General features: G+C 39.1%; 1 protein-coding gene across 1 annotated transcript; it reads left to right on the forward strand.

Moving 5' to 3' along the window:
- The first annotated feature begins 819 nt into the window (after positions 1 to 819).
- Positions 820 to 15,422, forward strand: pdhx (pyruvate dehydrogenase complex component X). The gene is made up of 11 exons (XM_037255253.1): positions 820 to 1,120; positions 4,306 to 4,389; positions 5,631 to 5,731; positions 7,932 to 8,116; positions 8,966 to 9,064; positions 9,599 to 9,761; positions 10,401 to 10,548; positions 11,852 to 11,910; positions 12,484 to 12,642; positions 14,172 to 14,236; positions 14,644 to 15,422. The coding sequence occupies exons 1-11, from the start codon at positions 985 to 987 to the stop codon at positions 14,897 to 14,899; spliced, it is 1,455 nt and encodes a 484-aa protein (XP_037111148.1). The 5' UTR covers positions 820 to 984; the 3' UTR covers positions 14,900 to 15,422.
- The last annotated feature ends 5,392 nt before the right edge of the window (positions 15,423 to 20,814 follow it).

The raw sequence follows: 20,814 nt of genomic DNA on the forward strand, positions 1-20,814 counted from the left end.
TCCAGCAAGGTGGCGGCATGGTAACGCACTGTTTTGTATGTTTGCCTCACAGTGCGGAGGTTGTGGGTTCAACATCTGGCTCCGGCCTTCCTGTGTGGCGTTTGCATGTTCTCCTCATGCCTGCGTAGATTTACTTAGTGTGCTCCAGTTTCCTTCCATGTTCCAAAAACATGCATGATAGGCTGATTGAAAACTCCACATTGCCCATAGGTGTGAGTGTGAATGTTTGTTTGTCTATGTATTCCCTGCGATTGGCTTGCAACCAGTTCAGGGTATTCCCCGCCGAATCAGGTGGGATAGGCTCCAGCACGCCCACGGCCCCCGTGGGACAGGACAAGCGGTATAGAAAATGGGTGGATGGATGGAAGATATGGTATTACTATGTATGCATTCTTTTTTTAAATGTGATTTTCATTGTCGGACAGCAATGTGTCTCTGTTTAGATACATATTTTCAGGATCTGGGCAATAGGAATATAGAATCATTAAATTCATCAATATGTTGATGAATGCATATGTTGGTTTGATGCTTAGATTGAAAGATTTCCCAAATATACGTATGTAATATCAATCTATGGGAGGAGGGGTGTGAATGTAGCGGGGGGGGGGGGGGACTGATGGTAAAGTAGTTAATGCAATTTAGCCTTAGTTTATCACTTTAGTATATGCATTAATTTATATTAGTTTCTTTGCAAACATGCCACATCCAATATGGCAGTCGCGCTAACGCATCGAACAAGACATCTCCAGGTTTCATGCCTTTACGTTTATGGCCCGAGCCCGGAAAGGCCACTTGTGAACCACGCCTGTCCGTTTGTCTTCAAAGTAATCAATGTCAAACCAAACACATACTACAACTTAAAAGTATTTTCCTTTGTATTTTACTATACTTATAACTATATCATAATACAGCATTATTCAATTTTCTGAAAATAGAAATATTTTGATCAGGCACAGGCAAGTCTCTCCCAATGAGGGCATCAACATGGCGGCCTCCTTGCGTCTGGGTCGTCAAGGAATCTTACTTGGCCTTAAAGTATCTAATCTTAACAAATTTTTGTGGAGCACGCAGTCAGCACAGGAACATGCCAGACATTTCTTTCAGTCTCCATGGGTCTTCGGTGAGTGATGTATTGTGCCGTTTTGTGAAAGACGACAGCTTGGCAAGTGGTGACCGGGGCGCAATAAGGTTATCTGACAATTGTATTAACTACAGTTCTGTAAACAACTTAATATAAATAATCGATTTACTATCTCACTTCTGTGACAAAAACTGACAGTTCAACAAAGCCACGCAGGACAACGTTATACAGCAAAAATGTCAACAAGGTATACACTTTTTTAATGATAGTACTGCAGAATCAAGTCGAATTGCTGAAATTTGCTGACTCCGACGTTTTCTGTTGACGGGTTGTGGCTTGTACTCGTCTTGCTTTAAGATATCCACAATCCAGTCGAGAGTTTACTTTGCTGCAATGTGTGTGTGTATATATATAAAATTGTATATCAAAGCAGAACATGTCTCCATTGCTAAGGCTGAGCAGTTTGAAATTCTCCAGCCACTGGGTCTGTGTCTTTGGGATAAAAGGGAAGCCTGCATGCTTAAGAGAAAAATGATCAAAAGTAGAATCAAAGACAGTTATTGACTTCTCAGGTTTGTGATGACTTTTTCTCTGTGGTGAAGTAACATGTCTAACTACCTATCCTTATGCAAAACTGTCACTCAACTCAACTCATATCATCCATTCGTCCATTTTCTATACATCTTATGCTGTTAAGGTTCATGGGGAGCTGACACCTTTCCCCTCTGACTTGAGGCCAAAGGCACATAAGGACAACTCTGTACATCAGGGGTGTCAAACTCATTTTTTTCGCAGGCCGCATTGTAGTCATAGTTTCTTTTGGAGTGCCATTATGACTGTCAACCTAAATAAATGTATGAGCACCTCATATTATGTACAGTATAAGCTACAAAACAAACTGACAAATAACTCGTTTTCAAATCAGACTAGTAAAAACTGGTCAAATATTTAAAAAAAAAAGATATTTTTAAAAGTGAAGACAATTTGCAATTCTAGGAATGACGCACGAATTTGATGCACAATTTGTCTTCGCAGGCCACATAAAATGATGTGGTGGGCCGTATCTGACCCCCGGGCCTTCAGTTTGACACCTGTGCTGTACAAGAACTGCTCCCCACATTCCCAACATCTGAGATCAGTCACTCCAGCACACATTCGTTCAACTTTTGAACATAACCTCTGTGATGAAGATTTGATGCGAGTACAAAAGAGAGGTTTATAACCGAGCTGGAGCTAGAAATGTAATAATAATGGCTGTGTTTCAAAATGACTTCAAGTGAAGATTAAAGTGATGCTTTTTCTCCATCCATCGAGCCTCACATTTCTAACTTTGCAGTGTATCAGAATGTCCTACAGATGGCAGCAGAATAACACATTAAATGTAATGCTCTGCCTCCCACAATGGAAAATGATTGTCCTAAACAAACTTTAACTCCATGTTTTAAAATATTTAATGGTGCTAATAATAATAATACAATTAATTCGTTTTATTGAATAGAATATATGTACAACAAAGAAAAGAAAATAAGGTTTAAAATAAATATTTTCTTATTCACAAAAAATAGTTGGACATCTTAATGCACTCATGCCCCATTTTCATATGCCAGTAACGATTTTGGTCTGTTCTAGAACATTTTGCATCACATAATGTCTGCACATCTTTCAGCTGCATATCCATGTGACATTTTTTTTTTTTTTTTTACTACAACTGAGAGCTCTTTTATCCAATTAAGATCCGGTCACAGCGGTAACCGCTGAAAAACATTGGGCTCATTGTGATGTTGAGATGGGTTTAGAAACAAACAATTTCCTAGGCAAGCACAAGAAAGAGTCACTGAAGGATGGATCATTGATGGCAATGCTGGGCAGTGCAGGCTCACTGACGTCACTCAAACCCTGTGACACTCGCACTGGTTAACGGTTACAAGATTTAGATGCCTCTGTTTTGCCTTTTGTAGACAATGAGATGAATCACATTTGAGGTTTCTCTGCCTATTGTTCGGTTAAGGCTTGCCATTGACAGAGCTTTTTGTTTTTTGGTTACAAGAAGGACAACAAACAATTACTATGTAACACATAACTTGGAATGACACTTTTCTACCAGTGGTGCTTCGAACTACAGACCACTGATTATTGGCAAATGTTGATCACTGCCTTTCAGCCACGGCTTGTACTTCGCAGCCTGCAGCCATAGAGACCAGCCTGTAGTGTAGCGTGCCCTCCCCCTTCACGCTGCATGTTACAGACCAAACCAAACAAACCATACAAACCAATAATTGAATCGTAATATGTTTGTGCATTTTCTGCTTTGGAAAAATGAATTAATGTCTTGTTTTATGTTATGGTGTTAGAAGTATGGCTATAATGCTTTTTAATCTGATTCATTACTTTATTTGGAAAATAATAAATGATTAGAATAATGGTAGTAAAGAAGAAGTTATTCTTCAAGTTTCCAATCTAAAATACATTGTTCCAGCACAATTTTCAATGTATGTTAGCACATAATGTTGTGTTCAATTCCCAATCATATTATCTTTGGGGCAGTTGAATGTAGAAATTCCAGTGTGTATCAAAATTTCTTTTTAGGATTGTGCCATTCACAAGCACTGAGAGCGCACAAAAACAGAAGGGGTGTTCCATTACAAACAAGGAATCCTGCTACTGCTCAGTTGGTTGGTCTTTCTGTGACATTGGGCAAACCTTATGCCCGGCACAATACTGTCAGCTACACTCCAAAGTTGTGTCATGAATGTTACTGCAGTACCGCATTGACTTACTATGTTTTGATGCAGTCTTTACCAATTGTCAAAAAATCTTGAAGCTTCCCTGTAGCATCTACTCATTTGTTTTTTTCTTTTTTTTATACATATATAGTGGACTACTGCTATTCACGGAGGATAGGGACTGGGCCAGTCTGTATAATTGACACCCGTTGTAAAAGCATTGGGATTTCTTTTTCAACACAAAAATGTCTTGGAAAAAACTGGGATTAACCACCAGTAAATGCGAACTACCCATATTTAGAAAATTATTGAAAAAAATCTATCCACATGTGCCAAACTGCGCTTATGCAGGTGTCCACTGTATCAGGTTCTAGACAACCTTGGTTCAAAGTTTTAAAGCCTATTCCATAGTTTTAAAGTCTATTTCTGCATTAGCTTCAATAACCTGTTCAAATTCTGTCTAAATAATGCTGTGACTGTGATAATCTTTCTGTTTGGTAGGTGTTGCTCCTCTCAATGTACAAATGCCAGCTCTCTCACCAACCATGGAAGAGGGAAACATTGTCAAATGGCTGAAGAAAGAAGGTAAAAAGGAGTTACAACAAGTGCCAAATAGATATCTTTGATCACAAACCTCCCTTCTAAGGCAATTATATTACCACAATCCCAAATTTTAATATTGCTTTTCAGTCAGTTGTCAGTGCCACAGGAGGGCCAAAACCCCAAACTGTGGTAATATTTACATTTGCAACCACTGGTCAGCAGCAGCATGGCACTAATCATCATTCTCTATGACAACACATCACTCTGTGTGAATCATGAGCTCATGCATTGTTGCATTTATCAGCCTTGGTGATTAATTGGTTTATGGAAACCCAGAAGTCACTATTCATTATTGCTTAGCGACTCATCCAGGCACGACAGAAGGACCCTCATTTATCATGAGGCAACTGAGTTCTAGTTGACTCCTTAGCTGCATTGCCATTTGCTTCTGTAATGTGCATAAAGATGTACATATGCATGTCATAGAGAAGAGAAATTGTGATTGACAACACTTCTGGCCCTTCGTGTATTAAGTATTGGTAACGACAGAGAAAGCCGGGGATTTTCAACAAGTGTCTTATATAAATAAATTCATGTATAAATCTCAGCGACAACCATAATAATACACGTAATGTGCAGTGAACACTAGCAACACACAAGTAATAAAAAATAAAATGGGACCACTTACAGGGGTAAAGTTGGCAATGCGATGAGTTACACGTAAAGCTTCGGAGAAGACATGACCCGGAAAAGAATTACTGAAAAGGGTGACGCAACAAGATGTCATCAACAATAGCCCAGTGGCCTCTAGTGGCCAGAGGAAACTTCGACAGCAGCTCTATTTCCTTTAAGAGCCAAATCCACTGCCTTTAACTTAAAAGTGGCATTATGTGCATTTCTTTTGTGCCCCCCTAATGAGGGTTTGTGTACAAAAGCTTCCTTTCTCCAGTAATGTCCGTCTTGATCTCATTCTGTCTCTTGTTTGTGTCAATTGTGTGGCGGTCACATATCCCTCCTCCCAGCAAAGCGGTGCCACACATCAGCCGTCCACAAACGTTTTACTAACGAGTGTATATGTGTATTAGACATCACAAAAATCCATAGATACGCCGCACTGAACTACAAGGCGCAGGGTTCAAAGCTTGTGCAAAACGTAGCGGCTTATAGTCCGGAAAATACGGTAGTCACATTTTACACGTGGCTCCTATCTTTTTTTCCTCTACCATAGCTTGTCAGTGCTAATGGAATCCAGTGTGCAACATGTGCATGTTTTATCATTGCAGGTGAGGCGGTGGCAGCAGGCGATGCCCTTTGTGAAATTGAGACTGATAAAGCTGTCGTTACTATGGAATCTAACGATGACGGTGTCTTGGCAAAGATCCTGGTGAGAAATAAATGCCAAAATCAAACATACCATCTTGTTTACCACAAAGCTGTAGATATTTTCTCTTTGCTGAGACAAGATAATTTGTTGTTTATAATCCTGTCCAAAAAGTGTGTTCTTTTGTGGCATTTTCATTAACCTTTCCGTGCACAGTGACAGTACATACGTAAAACTATTTTCTTTTGTGGCAGACATTTCTACTCAACCCATCCATTCCTCGTTGTCTTGTGTTTGAATTTTAATAGCTTTCCAAAGATGGAGCAATTAGTAGTCTTATTGACCTTCGTACTCCAACCTAAAATATGTGCTTTTATTCAAATATAATTTGACCACCTTGTTTCCCTATTTTAATCTCGTGTATGTTAAAGGATGGATTATTGCTTATCACACACTGAAGACAGATCTTTTTTCCAAGTGACAGAACGTGCCTGAGCTGATGAGAATATAAATGTTTGCAGCTTATGTCATTATGACTCTGTAAACTGCTACCGTGTGTTGATTAAAAAAGGTTCACAACAGGCTAATTGAAACCATTGGTTTCATGCTATTCTTTCCCCTTTCCACATTCCCTTACACCCATCTTTCTTTGCTACAGTGGGGATGGTAGTTTCCATAGCAACCACTGAAGAATTGGGGGTAGGGTCTAGAGAGCTGAGGCAGGCAGAGAAAGGTGGCTTGTATAAACCCCCTTAGCTAAAAATGTGATGTGAATAGTTGAGAAGAAATCCATCAACTCGAAGCGCTCATTCGTTCATGAATTAGTTTATTCATTCATTTAGCTTTAATTAGCTCTATTTTTTGCTGAACCATACAATGTGTTAACTATATTTCTGTTGCTGTGGTTTTGTGAAATTGTTGGGTTTTGTTTTTTCTTTGCTTGTTTTGTGTTTTTCATTATATTGACAACCATACCATAGTTACCTACATTTGACCAAATGCTAATGAAAATGATCATGGGCATGCTCCAAAAATGGTTATGGGTAACGAATATCTGACTGTGGCTCTTGGGATCCTGGGTTGGGCTAGGTGGATCATTTGTGCTGTGGCAACATATTACTAAATCGTATCATACTGTTACTGCATTGCTCTGCCATGACCCAAGGTTTTTAATCTTGAATCTGTTGTGGGTACAATAAATCACAGGGGTTTGTAATGACATCAAAATACAAAGCTTCACTTGAACTGTACATGGCAGTGTGTCACTGCTATGACCATACTTGTCAACTGTTGATGAGATTAGCTTGACTGATGAGGTCCTTTGTCAAGTTGGCAGCCTTGCTGCATGATCAAGCATTTCCTGATTAGTTTGTGTGCATTTCTCTTCAAGACAAAATTGTTTTATTGACTTCAGATTTCATTCTGGTTCTACCACCATTAGTTACCTCCTCAATTAAGAATAGTGAGCCCGTTCCTGATGCAGCCATGACATTCCCTCCACCATGCTTCACAGATGAGCTTGTCTGTTTTGGATCCTTCCTTTCTGCATACTTTTGCCTTTCCAGCAATATGGTAGAGGTTAATCTTGGTCTCATCAGTTCATCAAACTTTACTTTTGTGGCTCATCTCTGAATTGCAAGTAGCAAAGTAACGATCTGCCTAAAGTTTGTCATTTTTTATTGTTTTATGAAGCGGATGCTTCAAGAGTGTGTTGTGTCTGCATTGACTGCTATCTTTTTCATTCACTGTCCGCTGTAATTACTTAGTCAGCAGAGGGGGTTTATCATAGCAAACAACAAATAGACATTTTCAACATGCATGACTAATTTAACACCACTCTTAAGTCTTTAGAAAGCAGACCTTACTTGGACTCATTTGTTCCACACTCTTTGCAAATTTACTTCATGCTGTAATGACTCACTCCAAGAGACGGCTCACGAAATGGATACCTTTTGAAAACTGATCAAGTGTAGCCAGAGCATGGCCTTTCATTTACAGACTGAGCCAGTAATGATTGATTGGCAATGTCCAGTAGACTGTGGCGAAAGTAGTAAAAGGCACACAGTGTATCTAGATTAGCTCTTAACAGGAATCTTGAATCAGTGGTGACAGCAATCATAAAAAGTAGCTCATTACACTACACAACAACCTAGTCATAGTATTCCATCTCAGCACGGTTTAATTACATTGTGCCACAACACAGCACATCATTTTGTTACTGTGCTACCACTCAATTGAAATAGACATTTCTCCCGCATTTCAGATCGAGGAAGGAAGTCGCAATGTGCGCCTGGGAACTCCTATTGCTCTTATGGTGGAGGAGGGACAGGACTGGATGCAAGTTGAGATTCCCCCTCCATCTGCACCTCCACCTGCTTTACATGAAGCTGTGCCCACCGTTGCTCCCCCTTTGCCATCTTCTCCACCAAAAGCAGTCCCAGCAGGATCGTAAGTGTGTTGTCATAATACAAAATTTTGACTTTGATACGATACACAACATAAAAAATTATGGATTAAAAACAACCCAATATGGGTTAAAAATTTGACCGTTTTTGCACAACCCATTTATTTTCTACATAACAATCGAAAACATTTTTTTTTTTTTTTGCAAAACACCCAAAGTTGGGTCAAATTAACTCCCTGGGTTGGTCCAATTTTCAACCCAGCTGCTTTAAGCGTGTACCTTCATAAAGTAAGTACCGCAATGCAGATACTGAAATGGCATTTTGGCCATAAATAAATAAATAAAATCTCTAGATTATCTGTGTAGCCAACACTTTCCAACATAATTTTTATTGTTTTCAAGTAAATACAAATACTACAGTATAGTAATCTTTTTGAGAGGTAATGTCTTGTGGTTTTATCACATCACCGAAATAATTATCTGCCTTATTAGTTATTACAGCTGGCAATTACCTTTTCCCCGTCATAATACAGTATACATTTTCTACAGATATACTTAGACATCCTGAATTTCAGAAATCCCATCCACCCTTGTTTATACAGTAGAGACAGTAGGGAAAGTGCAGGACCTGCCACAGGGCAAACTGTATGTGCTTGTTTTGCAAACATTTTGCAATGGCCAGTTGACATTGAGATTTGAAAAGTCTGCATAAACTTGGTTTAAAGTGGATTGTATACAAACAAAACTTAGATGGTTTACATTTCGATTTGCAGGAGTGCAGTTATCTTATCTGGTAGCAATTGTCTATAAGAGAATTAAAGGTCAAATTTGACATGACCGAAGGCCATGAAAAAAATCTTTTATTCTTATCTTCTTGGTTCATTTTCCTTCAGGTTACGACTAAGCCCAGCAGCAAGACACATCCTGGACACTCATGGTGTTGATCCAAAACTGGTCACACCTACTGGACCAAGAGGATTAATCACTAAAGAGTAAGTATGAGTAGAAAAATTGTCTTTACTTTGTCAATAAATTGTCTTTATTCACACTATTCCAAACAAGTATATGAGTGAAGGGAGGAACACTCCGAAACAAAAAATAATTGAAAGATCTTGGACTAAAACAATCTAGTGGAGTCAATGGGTCGCAGGCTGAATGCAGTTGTAGTTTTTTAATACATCTAAATGAAACCCAAATGTCTTCAGTGTTGAGCGGGATGAAAGGAATTGACCTAGCTGTTCCAATACTTTTGGTGCGGACTATAACTGAATGAAATACGATGACGTCCACCACGTCTACCTGAAGCGCAGAATCTGTCATTTCATGTATTCCCTAATAAACCGTAATTACATTAATAAAGGAGTGTTCACAAACAATGCTGCACTTCTGAACTGGCGGCAGTGGGGTCAGTGCCTTGCTGGATGTAGACTGGCATTTCTCAAACAGCGAATTGTGTGCAGTGAAGCTTGAATGGTGAATCTGCAGTTTCCATGCCTAATCTTTTTGGTCTATTTTGGCTCCAATAGAGATGCATTAAATATTTTGAAGACGTCTCCCGAGCCAAAAACAACACCCGTGACTGCTCCACCTTCTCTGAGTTCTGCCAAAATCGCATCAGCTATTCCACCACCATCAGGCAGCAGACCCAACATACCTCCTCTTTCTGTACCAGGAAAGCCAGGCGCACCGGTGGGTTTTAAATTACAACATGTGTTTAAGACATACATCTCCCACTGAAGGTCAACAGTACATCTATGTTGATCATAGTACGTCACGCTTCTTTCTGGTTGTACGTATGTGGGTCATTCAGTTTATGGATTGATTTCACAAGTTTAGGATACAGATGCTGGCTTATGCACAAATTGCATTTCAGAAGGCTGTTTGAATCCAGAAGTGTTTCGCAGCAAGTCGTTAGTTTCCATTCAACAAAAATGGAAATGTAATGAACAGTTAGTGCACACATGAACATCTGTTACCAAAATAATTGACACTGTGAGGATATGCGTATGATTTGGTTTCAGAACCCATTTAGCTATTTTATTTCACCATGTAACGCTCTTTAACATGATCTTTCTATGAAATGTAATGGGCCTGCAAGTATCCAAAGTCAATGACTGTTCAGACCTAGCATCAATTTACTGTAACAGAGTTGTCAATTACTTTGCTAACATGGTCCATTTTCTGATTGATGACAGTTGGATTATGTCAGCATTAGACTGCTCAGCGTTCTGGTTCTTGTCGCCTGATTTCCCTGTTGACGCTCTCTCAAAGTGCTATTTTCCCCACAATAATTGACTGCAGCTTGACGTCTACAATCTTATTCCTCAGGGCACTTTCACAGAGGTTCCAGCCTCAAATGTCCGCCGTGTGATTGCTCAAAGGCTAACACAGTCCAAAACCACCATCCCCCATTCTTACGCCTCTGTTGACTGTGACATGGCTGCAGTAATGAAGCTTCGTAAAGACTTAGCCAAAGGTAAAAAAAAAAAAAAAATGTGTACTTGTCATTACACTTATCGCCTCTATGTATTATCCTGTTTTAGCTTTAGTTGACAATGTTATTATAATTATCAATTATTGTCCTTGAAAATGAGAATTTCAAAGGTTTCATGTGACCACTCATTTGACAAAGAAGCAGTCTGTAGCACTAGCTCGAAAACATTGACACATGAACTCTCATTCCACACACCACATAAATGTATTCTGCCAAAGACAAAAATGAAAGGTGCTTGTCAGACTGATTGAAATTGATTTGGCTGTTTTGGAAACCGTTTTTTAAATATCATAACATGAAAAAGAGCTATTAATCAACATCAACATAAAACTTGATGACTTTTTTTTTTTTTTTTAAATAAAAGCAAAGAATCCCAAGGGCCAAAGAATGTTAAATAATCACATATTCTGACATACATCTCCCAAAGATAAGTGCCACTAGTAGCGGTAGAGACGAAACACAATTTTATCAGGATTATTGGATTAGATTGTTTTTATATGTAATAAAAAGGGTTTCGATATTTTGGCGCGCAGTACACAGTACTGCAAATTAATATGTAGTATATACATACTCAAAAAAACATGGGGAGTCCCAGAAACTTCATAAAAATATATGAATAAGGTTAAACAACATATTTTTTCTGAACGGCTGGTGAATGAATGAAGTCCTTTCTTTCCAAGCATGTGACGATTTTCAAACAGAAAACATTTGTCTGTTACAGTCGCTATATCCTCTTAAAATAAAATCTCTAGTGATTTACACATTTGAGCAGTTGTCAGTTTCCTTTGACATAACCTGCTCTTGAAAAAATAATCTATCTTTGGTTCTCTATCAATGGGCAGATGGAATGGCCATTCTGGACCCGTAACAAGTGTTCTGTGTTTACTGAGGGATTCTCTCTCCGGTTGTTATCGCGGACTGTCTTTGTTCAGGATCGTGCAATTTCACGGTTAGTTCAGTAATCATGCTGCACACAGCATTCATAATCGGTGACTGTACTCATGGACTCCAGTGGCTGCAAATGCGGGGCAGATCCTTGCCTACCAGAGTCGCACATGGGCAGCAGTTTTGATTGATTAGGATCTTCGTTTAATGCAAGAGTTGTGTTGTATTTGTGTTTACTTTGCGTGTTTTTGACAATCGCGCCTTTTGTCAGTTTCTTGAACACATCAGCCAACCAGAATCGTACCCATGAAGCTTACTTGGGCAGCCCCTCACCAGCTGTCAGGCTATTATTGTGTCACATTGAAATGACTCAGAGTCTGTTGTTTCTTTGTTTTTACAGATCAGATCAAAGTTTCTGTTAATGATTTCATCATTAAGGCAGCTGCTGTTACACTTAAAGTAAGTATTGCTCATTGAATTGACTTCTTAACACTGTTCATCTCCCAACCTTGTCTTTTGTAGGGTGTTGAGCCTGCTTACGCATGTATAGTGTGGCTCAAACAAACACTATATTTGGTGACGATTAGCTGCCCCATATGCTGATATTTATTTGAAAGAACAAAAGCCATTTCCAACTAATCGGCCGATTAATTCTAAGAATAAAGACATGCATGGTAGGACGATTAAGCACTCCAAATTGCCCGTCGGTGCAGTACGAATGGTTGTCCGTCTAGTACGTGTGCTCTCCAATTGGCTGGCAACCAGTTCAGGGCCCCCCGGCTACTGCCCGAAAGTCAGCTGGTTTAGGCTCCAGCACGCCAGTCACCCTCGTGAGGATGAGCAGCTCAGAAGATGGATGGGTCAAATTAACTTATTTTTTGTCACTTCCAACAATTATATGAATTACCCTGAGTATGTGTGGGTCGACTGTACTCTGTAGGTCTTTCCATGTTCAATTGCAGCCAAATTTGGATGAAGTGACACATTTAATTGCCATTGTTGTGACACTGCCCCGTTCCTTTGTGACGATAGGAGCTACCAGATGTGAACGTGACATGGTCAGATAACGGACCACGGCCTCTTGACTCTATTCACATTTCAATTGCTGTTGCCACTGACAAAGGCCTCATTACCCCTATCATCAGAGATGCTGCAAACAAAGGAGTTCAGGAGATTTCCACTAATGCAAAGGTAAATTTCTGAATCTCAATCACTGCTCTGTTACCGACCATCATTGTAGCGTTATTGTGTGGCGGACTTTCGGACAAGGCCTCTCACCAGCAGGCCTGCATTAAGGGACAGGTCTATGTTTGTTTTTTGTCTTTGTTGCTTTGTTGTCTCACTTGTTGGCAGTCAGTAAGAGCGTAAAGATGTGTTTTTTTACATCTGCCACAAGATGCATAATTATTTGTGATTTCATAGGATTGCCATGTGAAAATGCCATTCCAACTGTCCATTTTTATTTGTTTAGAATGTTTTGTTGAATTTTTTATTGTATTTATTTTTTGCCTGTCTAGTCTTCTTTGCGCACAGCTGGAAACCAAATAAATAATAGAAAAGTACTTTATCTTAGTCATAAGCAACCACCTCGTCCGAAATGTATGAACACAAACAATACTCAGCTGTTAAACATCCATCCATGCATCCATATTAATTCTGTGTATCCATTTCAAGGCCATGGAGTGGTTGAGCCTACCCCAGTCGGCTTTGAGCCAAAGACAGACTACCCCTTGAACTGGCCACCAGTTGTAGAGCACATAAAGACAACCATTCGCACTCACAATCAGACCTACAGACAATTTGGAGCAGTCAATTGGCCTACCGTGCTGGTTATTAGAATGTAGGAGGAAACCACAGCAGTAAGAACATTGATCCGTTAACATTTTGAATACGGTAATTTCTTGACTATAAGTCGCTACCTTTCTTCCATGTTTTAAACTCTGTAAATGTAACATTGTTATTTAATGGATTTTTGCGAAAGGGCTTTATGTCACCTATAGGTTAACAGATACTCTTTTCAAATGTGACCAATGAAATTACCAAACAACATCACAGTTGACCAATAAAACTGTCCGGGTCCATGCTCATACTGAATATAGTTTCAGTGCCGGCTATAATATTTGTCCATACCAATGTCAAGTCTTGAAATCTTCTCCAAAAAGAAAACAAAGAACATTTTTTGCACATATTCTTGGTTAGAGATAATCACATTCTTTCGTGTATTGTGCTTTCTCCAAGGTTACTCCACTCCATTCTGTCACGCTTTGGTATAAAACCCTGGCCACAATAATGTTTGTTTTGTTTGCCAGATGCCTCATCTTCTTCTCTGGCTCATGTCAGTTTCATTTCCTCATTTTAGCAAGACACAAGCTGATGGTTTTCATTTGTCTCTAAGCCTGCTATTTAAAACAGACTGTTCTTGTTGTTTTTGAACACCACAATCGTGTTTCCGATTTAAAACATGTTTTGTATTATGGTTCATTAGGTAGTCATTCAATAACATTTGGTTGTTCTGAAGCAATATTCTATCTTTAGTTATTCAGTCTTCACCCATATTGTTTATGATTTTGATTACGTTTTTACATGTTTATTATTTCATTTATTGTTTTAATTAGGTGACTACTGTGTACTTTGTGACACACCTCCAATACCACTGTCTGATAAATTGATTTCTCGTGTAAAATCCAATGGTCTAAAAACGGCTAACGTATGCTTCGTAGGCACTGGCCCAGAAGGCTCGAGACGGAAAATTGTTACCTGAAGAGTACCAGGGAGGTTCTTTCAGGTAAAACAAAGACATACGTGTTCCAATGTTTTTCTTCTACTTGTCATCATATGAGAAACTCTCGAGTTTGAACCAAATATTGCATTGGAAGACATGGGCCATCATCTCATCATTTGCAGAAAATTTGGAGAGGACTGCCCCGCATGGTGTCCGAATTCATGGTGTCATTTGCTCATAAAAGGGGTTTCTATGTCAGCCGGGAGCAATGGATACCTATGGAGATGCATCTTGTGATTTGCATGCATCCTCGGGCCAATACTCTCATTAAGGCCGGTGGAGTTGTGAACGTCATAGCGCTTTTGGGAAAGCCAATTCGTGAAGAAAACAAGTCAATAAAAAATTCAGCTTTTTTTTTTACGTGTGTATTAACTGTGTTTCGTATTTCTCCCTATCCACAATTTCCTCAGTATTTCCAACCTGGGGATGTTTGGCATTACTGGCTTCAGCGCTGTGATCAACCCTCCACAGGCTTGCATCCTGGCCATCGGAACCTCCAGGGCTGAATTAAGATTGTGTGAGGAAAACCATACCGTGCGTACCCAACAACTGATGAGCGTCACGTTGTCAAGTGACGGGCGGCTTGTGGATGACGAACTTGCGTCCCGATTTCTTGAAAGATTCCGTGCCAACCTAGAGGAACCGCAGCGCATGGCTTTAGCCTGATGAAATATGCAGAAGGATAATTAAAGATAAAACAGACACACTTGCGTGACAAAGTCTGCCCTCTGCCTCATTAATCTGTACCAAGTGTTAGTATAATAGGTGCAAGGTCTCCTTTGTTGACATTGGCAGTCACCGGGCTTTGCGATGAAAGAATCAAATTGAGCTTCTGTTGGTGATTGAGGGATATTTCAAACTGTTAATTTGCATACACCCACGCGCACACACACACACACACACATTTGTCAGTTCTAATTGTCTGTACACTGTCACAATCTGTAGATGTACCATAACTGTAAACATTTTATTTTGGTTTAAACATGTTTGTAATATTTATTTCATCTACTTGCGACGTTTCCTGTAATGTTCAGATTTTGATAATTTATTGTTAAGAAAACAAATAAAAAACATTATAATTTATCAGGTTAACTAATTCCAAAGTCCCTCATGCCAACACATAGAAATCAGTTTTAAGTGAGATGCTATAACGTGCAAATAAAAACTCTGTTGCTTAACTGTTAATGTATTTTGGGGACTCCTGTCTTTCCAGTCCACCATGTCAGTTTAGTACACACTAACAACAAAATCACTGATGTGTGTGTTTTAATTAGAATACAAAGAGAATGGGTCAAGGAGAATAATTTCATAGAAGCCAATTAGGATAATTTTCCATGCAAGCATACTGGTCACCCAACACCAGCAGATGTTTATAGTTGCCCCAAGTGCACCAAACAGCTGTTAGGTACAGATCTGCATCCGGGTTACGCTTATTTGATTACATATCAAATTAGGCAACGCTGTAATATCAGATTGAGCCTTATTCTGGTTGCCAGTTTGATAAGAAAAAAGACTGAATGATATTTAGATCACTGCTCTTGATAAAATCACACTTTGATGGCTACCATTGTGCCCTGGATGCCCAAGACTTCATCCCCCTGCATGAACATGTTGTGTTTGTTTATTGTGGTCGTCAGAATACACAAATAGAAAACAAGGTAAACACTAGGGAATTGAGTCACAAACACGGAATAGCATAATTAGTGATACACGATTTGATTAAATCTGACCAAACCAAATTAGTTTTCATCAAATGCAGCAAAGGTATTGTCTGTTCCCAAGGCAACAAATTACCTGCCCCAAGCCAACAATGAACGGCATTTTTCTTCTGCATGAATGGTGTATTTTTCATCAGTTTCACTTCCTTCTTTAGAATGAGTTATTCCTTGGTGAGCGAACTATATTGAACTATAATCCAGCACTCTCGTGCTCCACATGTCGCCAGCTCCTAGGGAAGGATGCCAATTGACATGATTCCAGAGATCAAGTCAAATGCTGAGACTAACACAAATGTGGGCAATTGCAAAAAGTACATTTCTGTAAAAGTTGAAGAACTTACACTTCGATGAAGTTCTTAATGTATGTTATTATTTTTGTTGCGTATCATATTGCATTATAGTGAGAGATTTTGCAAATTTATTTGGCTAAATTAAGTCCAAGATAGACAATGCACTTCTAGACAGCTGCAAGAATTGTTTTTTCATTTGTACATTATGACACGATACTGTAAACTAATTTAGAAAATCATCCAGAAACATGAAGCCATAGCCTGTAGCTACTACCAGCAACTAACAACAGTCTCATGTCCTACACAATGAATAATGAGACATTTGTATTGAGACAAGGCCTCTTTGTGTGTAAACTTTACACATTTTTCCTTTTTAAAATGAATATCACTGAATTTGAGAATTCGGACTTTTTGTGTTGCAGAAGATCAGGATTAAAACATATCAAAGAGAAATACCACCAGATTTGTTCTGGATGATATTTTTTGGTGAAGGTTGCAAAGATCTTGTCGGGCTCAGTGAGCAGTCTAGGTCACACTCACGGTCACACAGCAGGGATCAGTGTGGAAGCAGTTGCTTTGGCAGCAATAATACCAAATGTGTGTGGACAATATTGGAGATGTTTCAACTCAATTACCAAATGCAGGGTGATCTCAATGACATATCTTGACTGCCCATTAACTGACTGGCAAGAAAGATCCAATTTAAGGGCTGTTTGAAAAATATTTTTAAATGATAAAGCGTAAATGTGTTTACATTTGTGCACGTTGCACTGCATTATACTGAGACCTTTGTTCGAAAAATATTTTTAAATGATAAGGCTCAAAATGACAGATGTAAATGTGCTTACATTGGTGTATGTTGCACTGCATTATACTGAGACCTTAGTATAAATGTTTCACCCAGTGTATTCCCACTCTGACGCGGCCTTGTAACTGATCACACTGCCCCAGGATTGGTGGGAAGCTTTTCTTCATCTGCGTGATCCCACGAGCAATGTTTGCTCAACCATTGTTGACAGGATTTCCTCCGCTTAGCCCTTTTCCCCCCTCACAAACAGCACACCTTTTTTTTGTCATGACAATGCATCGGTTTCATTGCACGTGTGCACGTATTGTAATGTTGTTTCACGTATGAATGAACAAATTAATTTCAAATGATCAATGTTTATACGGCCTGCGCTGATTCAGAGTGACTAAAATTGAGGGCAAGGGGGTCTATGACGCAGGGCATTCCTGTTGACTGTACAGTGTTCAAACATGGTGGCTCTCCGGTCCTAGCAGCCAAACCCGGGCAGGGCTCTTGGTTTGTTGTCATTGCTTAAAGCCTAGTCTCAGTCTATCTGGTCATGCTCAGCATTAAACTTTAAGGATACTCTTAAACCAAGCTAAATTTTAACCATGAAGTAATAATGGGTTTCATGTTTTGCTCAACACCGAAAACTGTTGCTCACTAAAAACTTTGCTGACCATGGTATTGTGATGACTGAAATGTAGATCATATTCCAGAGGACTCTGGAACTCTGTGCAATGAAGCAATTTGAAAAAAAAAAAAAAAACACTCTACTTTTCACAATTTAGGTCACTGTCGGCTACTTCTGGTAGGCAAAGCCAAGTGAGGCAAGTTGAGCAGCACAATCTCATCATTGTTTTATCACATGACACGACTGCCCGTCGTACATGTATACAGTACATGCCTTGAAAACATTTTCAACTTTTGCCACCTCCCAACCTCTCTGTTTTATTTATTACTTTTTAAATTGAGAATTTACCAACTAAAAGTAACTTGTAATTGTGCAGTGGAATGGAAATGATACATGATTTTGAAAAAATATTAGGCAATTGAAAATCTGAAAACTGAGGCGCATGTGCATTTGTATTCTGCCCCCTGCATCAAAATTTTGCAGAGCCCCCTTTCGCTGCAATATATGCAAATCCACAAGTGGCAAACTGCGAATATTTTTTTCGGGATGGTTTTGTAATGATATGCAGGGCAAACATAGTATCTCATTAAGATTTAACATTTCTGAGTGAGTTTTATGCAATTATCTCCCATTTGAAGACATGCACAATGCTTAGCTTGAGATGCTTGATTATTCACATATTGGACAGTACACCATTTTTGGAAACGTACACTGCAATAGCTTAAAAGAAATGTAATACAGGTTTAATTTGGTTCTGCCTTGTGTTTTACAATATGGTGTACCTATTATTACTGTTTGGTGGTCCTACATGATGGATTTGTTGGTGGTTCCCTTGTACATTGGCATACATGTCCTTGTTTGCTGACAAATGTATGTTTTCTGCTGTTGGTTTATCGCAATGGTATATAATGAAATCCCCCTCAACTTCGGATTGAACATGGGAGCAAACAAACCTTTATCATATCCTTTTCCCAATTGCTAATATTGTCGACAAACATTCAGCTTTGATGATCTCATTTCACTGCTTCACATCATATTCATTAGTTTTGGGATTTTATAATGCTGTTGCATATAATCCAATATGTGCTTGTCACTTTGTGGTGATTTGGCTCACAGAAAGGAAAAAAAAACATGCTCCATAAAAGGAATCGCTGAAAAGGTTCTATTTGTTGGCTATCACAAATTTCTGACCGCAGCGACATCTGATGAGAGAGTATGTGTGGGTTCTCACTGACTCGCCGTCATGGAAATGTTTTTCTTTGCTCTATTGGCTGAGTCAGCAGTCTGATGTTTAATTTAGGGCTCAGTCATTGCCCGTATACAGACAGTCACCTCAGCTACTGTGCTTTATTTTTCTGCTGCTATGACATCATGTAGCAAAAAAAGTGATTCGATTACTAAATGAACTGGAATACTTCAGCATTTACATTCTTCATAGTCATTCCACACCACATGGACCTGGTTTTTCTGAGTCATCATTTACGTGAAGAGAGACCATTGAATGTTAGTGTTCGAGTTGCACTCAGTTTAAAATGATTTGCCTTGCCTGGATAGTGATTGAGCATTCTACGGTCTACAGTAGAGGTCACTGGTATGTGCTTTTAAAAGGTGACCTTGTGTATTCTCAGCTGTTTTAAAGCCAGTGTCACTCACTGATCTTCTAGTCATCATCTCTTATTTTTGAGTCATTGATTTTCCAGTGAGAGAAACTAGGACAGACGTTGTTCTGGCAGAGAAACCAACTTTGCCTGGACAATCATTAGCTTAAAAATCCCTCTTCATATTTCTTTCACAGAGACAATCGTATATGTACAGTTGGTTAACTGAAGAAAGAGGAAACTCCAAACCAACGTTAGTGTTGCAATCACGCTTTGGTTGTTTGTATCTCACCATAGTAACTGCTTCTTACGAAATGGCTGTGACTGTATGATGATTCGTTGACCGTTATCTCCCCAGAATTGTGAAGTCGATTTAAATTAAGTCAGCAACTACGTTCTCTAACTCTTTTTTTCTCCGTTGGTCTTCTTTTGTGTTATCAAGTAAAATGTTTTAGCCCAAAATGGATGTTGGGAAATGTTGGAGTAAATGTATATAGATGCATATTGTTCTCGGGTTAATTTCTTGCCAAGTGGGCCTAACCCTGTGGTTCTTTCTGGGAGTTTTCAGTTATTTGACACTTCCTGTGCTTTATTAACTTTGAGATTTGTCTCAAACTTTCATTCATAATTGTACTTCCTGAATAATAATTTACAGGTTGATCTTGAATACATGGCAGCATTTCACATTTTAATTAAAGGTAATACATTGGTAACGTTTGTCTCTATTTTTGAGGCAATATGTTTCTACTTCACTGAAAGCACAGTTGTGTGTGGATCCATCCCATGGTGAGTCACTGACAAGTCATCGTTCACGCTGAGGCATTAGACATCCTTTTATGCTGGTTGATATGGAAGTCACCGAATTACAAGCTCAAAGCAGTCATGCTTTGTCACCACGTGTGTAAAATATTCCACAATGGGTGTGTTGTTCAGAACCGCTGAATCCATTGGTTGTTTTGGACAGTACTGCAGTTACAGTAATACATTTGTGAATTGCATTCCTCATAATGTCTCACATTAAGATCAAGCCAGCTAAAAATACATCTTATAGGGAAACGTTGGAACAGCAACTGGAACTGAAAAATGAGATGTTGTCTTCATTTAGCAAAGTGAGAAGATTATTCTCTTCGTTATCGTATGGTAGCCATGAGATTTAAGCTATCCGGCAGTCATGACGGAACACACAGAGGTTGTCCTTACAAATTTAGAGATACCAAATTGATTGATTGAATACATAATGTGTCTCAATATTTTGTGCATGTCCTTAGGTTGTATTCCAATTTTCTTCCATTTGTGTTTCTAACCTTAGTCTTTTTAAAATGATAAGTGTGTCTGTGAAATGGATGTGACCGGCTCCCATTTCTGTTACCAGATCACACTGAGATGCAGTGAAAGGGAGCAGAGACAAGAAAATTGGCTGAATTGAAAATGAAGTGAGGAGTGAACAAAAGACCAGATGGGCACACTGAAACTGCGGGTGTCTAAAATGAGGAAAGAGAAACACAGGGGAGGAGCGAGGAGGTAGACACGGAGCCAGATGAGAGGGAGAGATCA

The sequence above is a fragment of the Syngnathus acus genome, chromosome 6 (assembly GCF_901709675.1).
Source record: "Syngnathus acus chromosome 6, fSynAcu1.2, whole genome shotgun sequence".
NCBI classification, from domain to species: domain Eukaryota; kingdom Metazoa; phylum Chordata; class Actinopteri; order Syngnathiformes; family Syngnathidae; genus Syngnathus; species Syngnathus acus.

Bases quoted from the DNA above. Each gene is read 5' to 3' on its own strand.
- pdhx (XM_037255253.1), top strand. From the start codon at position 985: ATGGCGGCCTCCTTGCGTCTGGGTCGTCAAGGAATCTTACTTGGCCTT. The intron at 4,390-5,630 runs GTAAAAAGGAGT...TTATCATTGCAG, and splicing joins CAAATGGCTGAAGAAAGAAG to GTGAGGCGGTGGCAGCAGGC. The intron at 12,643-14,171 runs GTAAATTTCTGA...TATGCTTCGTAG, and splicing joins AGATTTCCACTAATGCAAAG to GCACTGGCCCAGAAGGCTCG.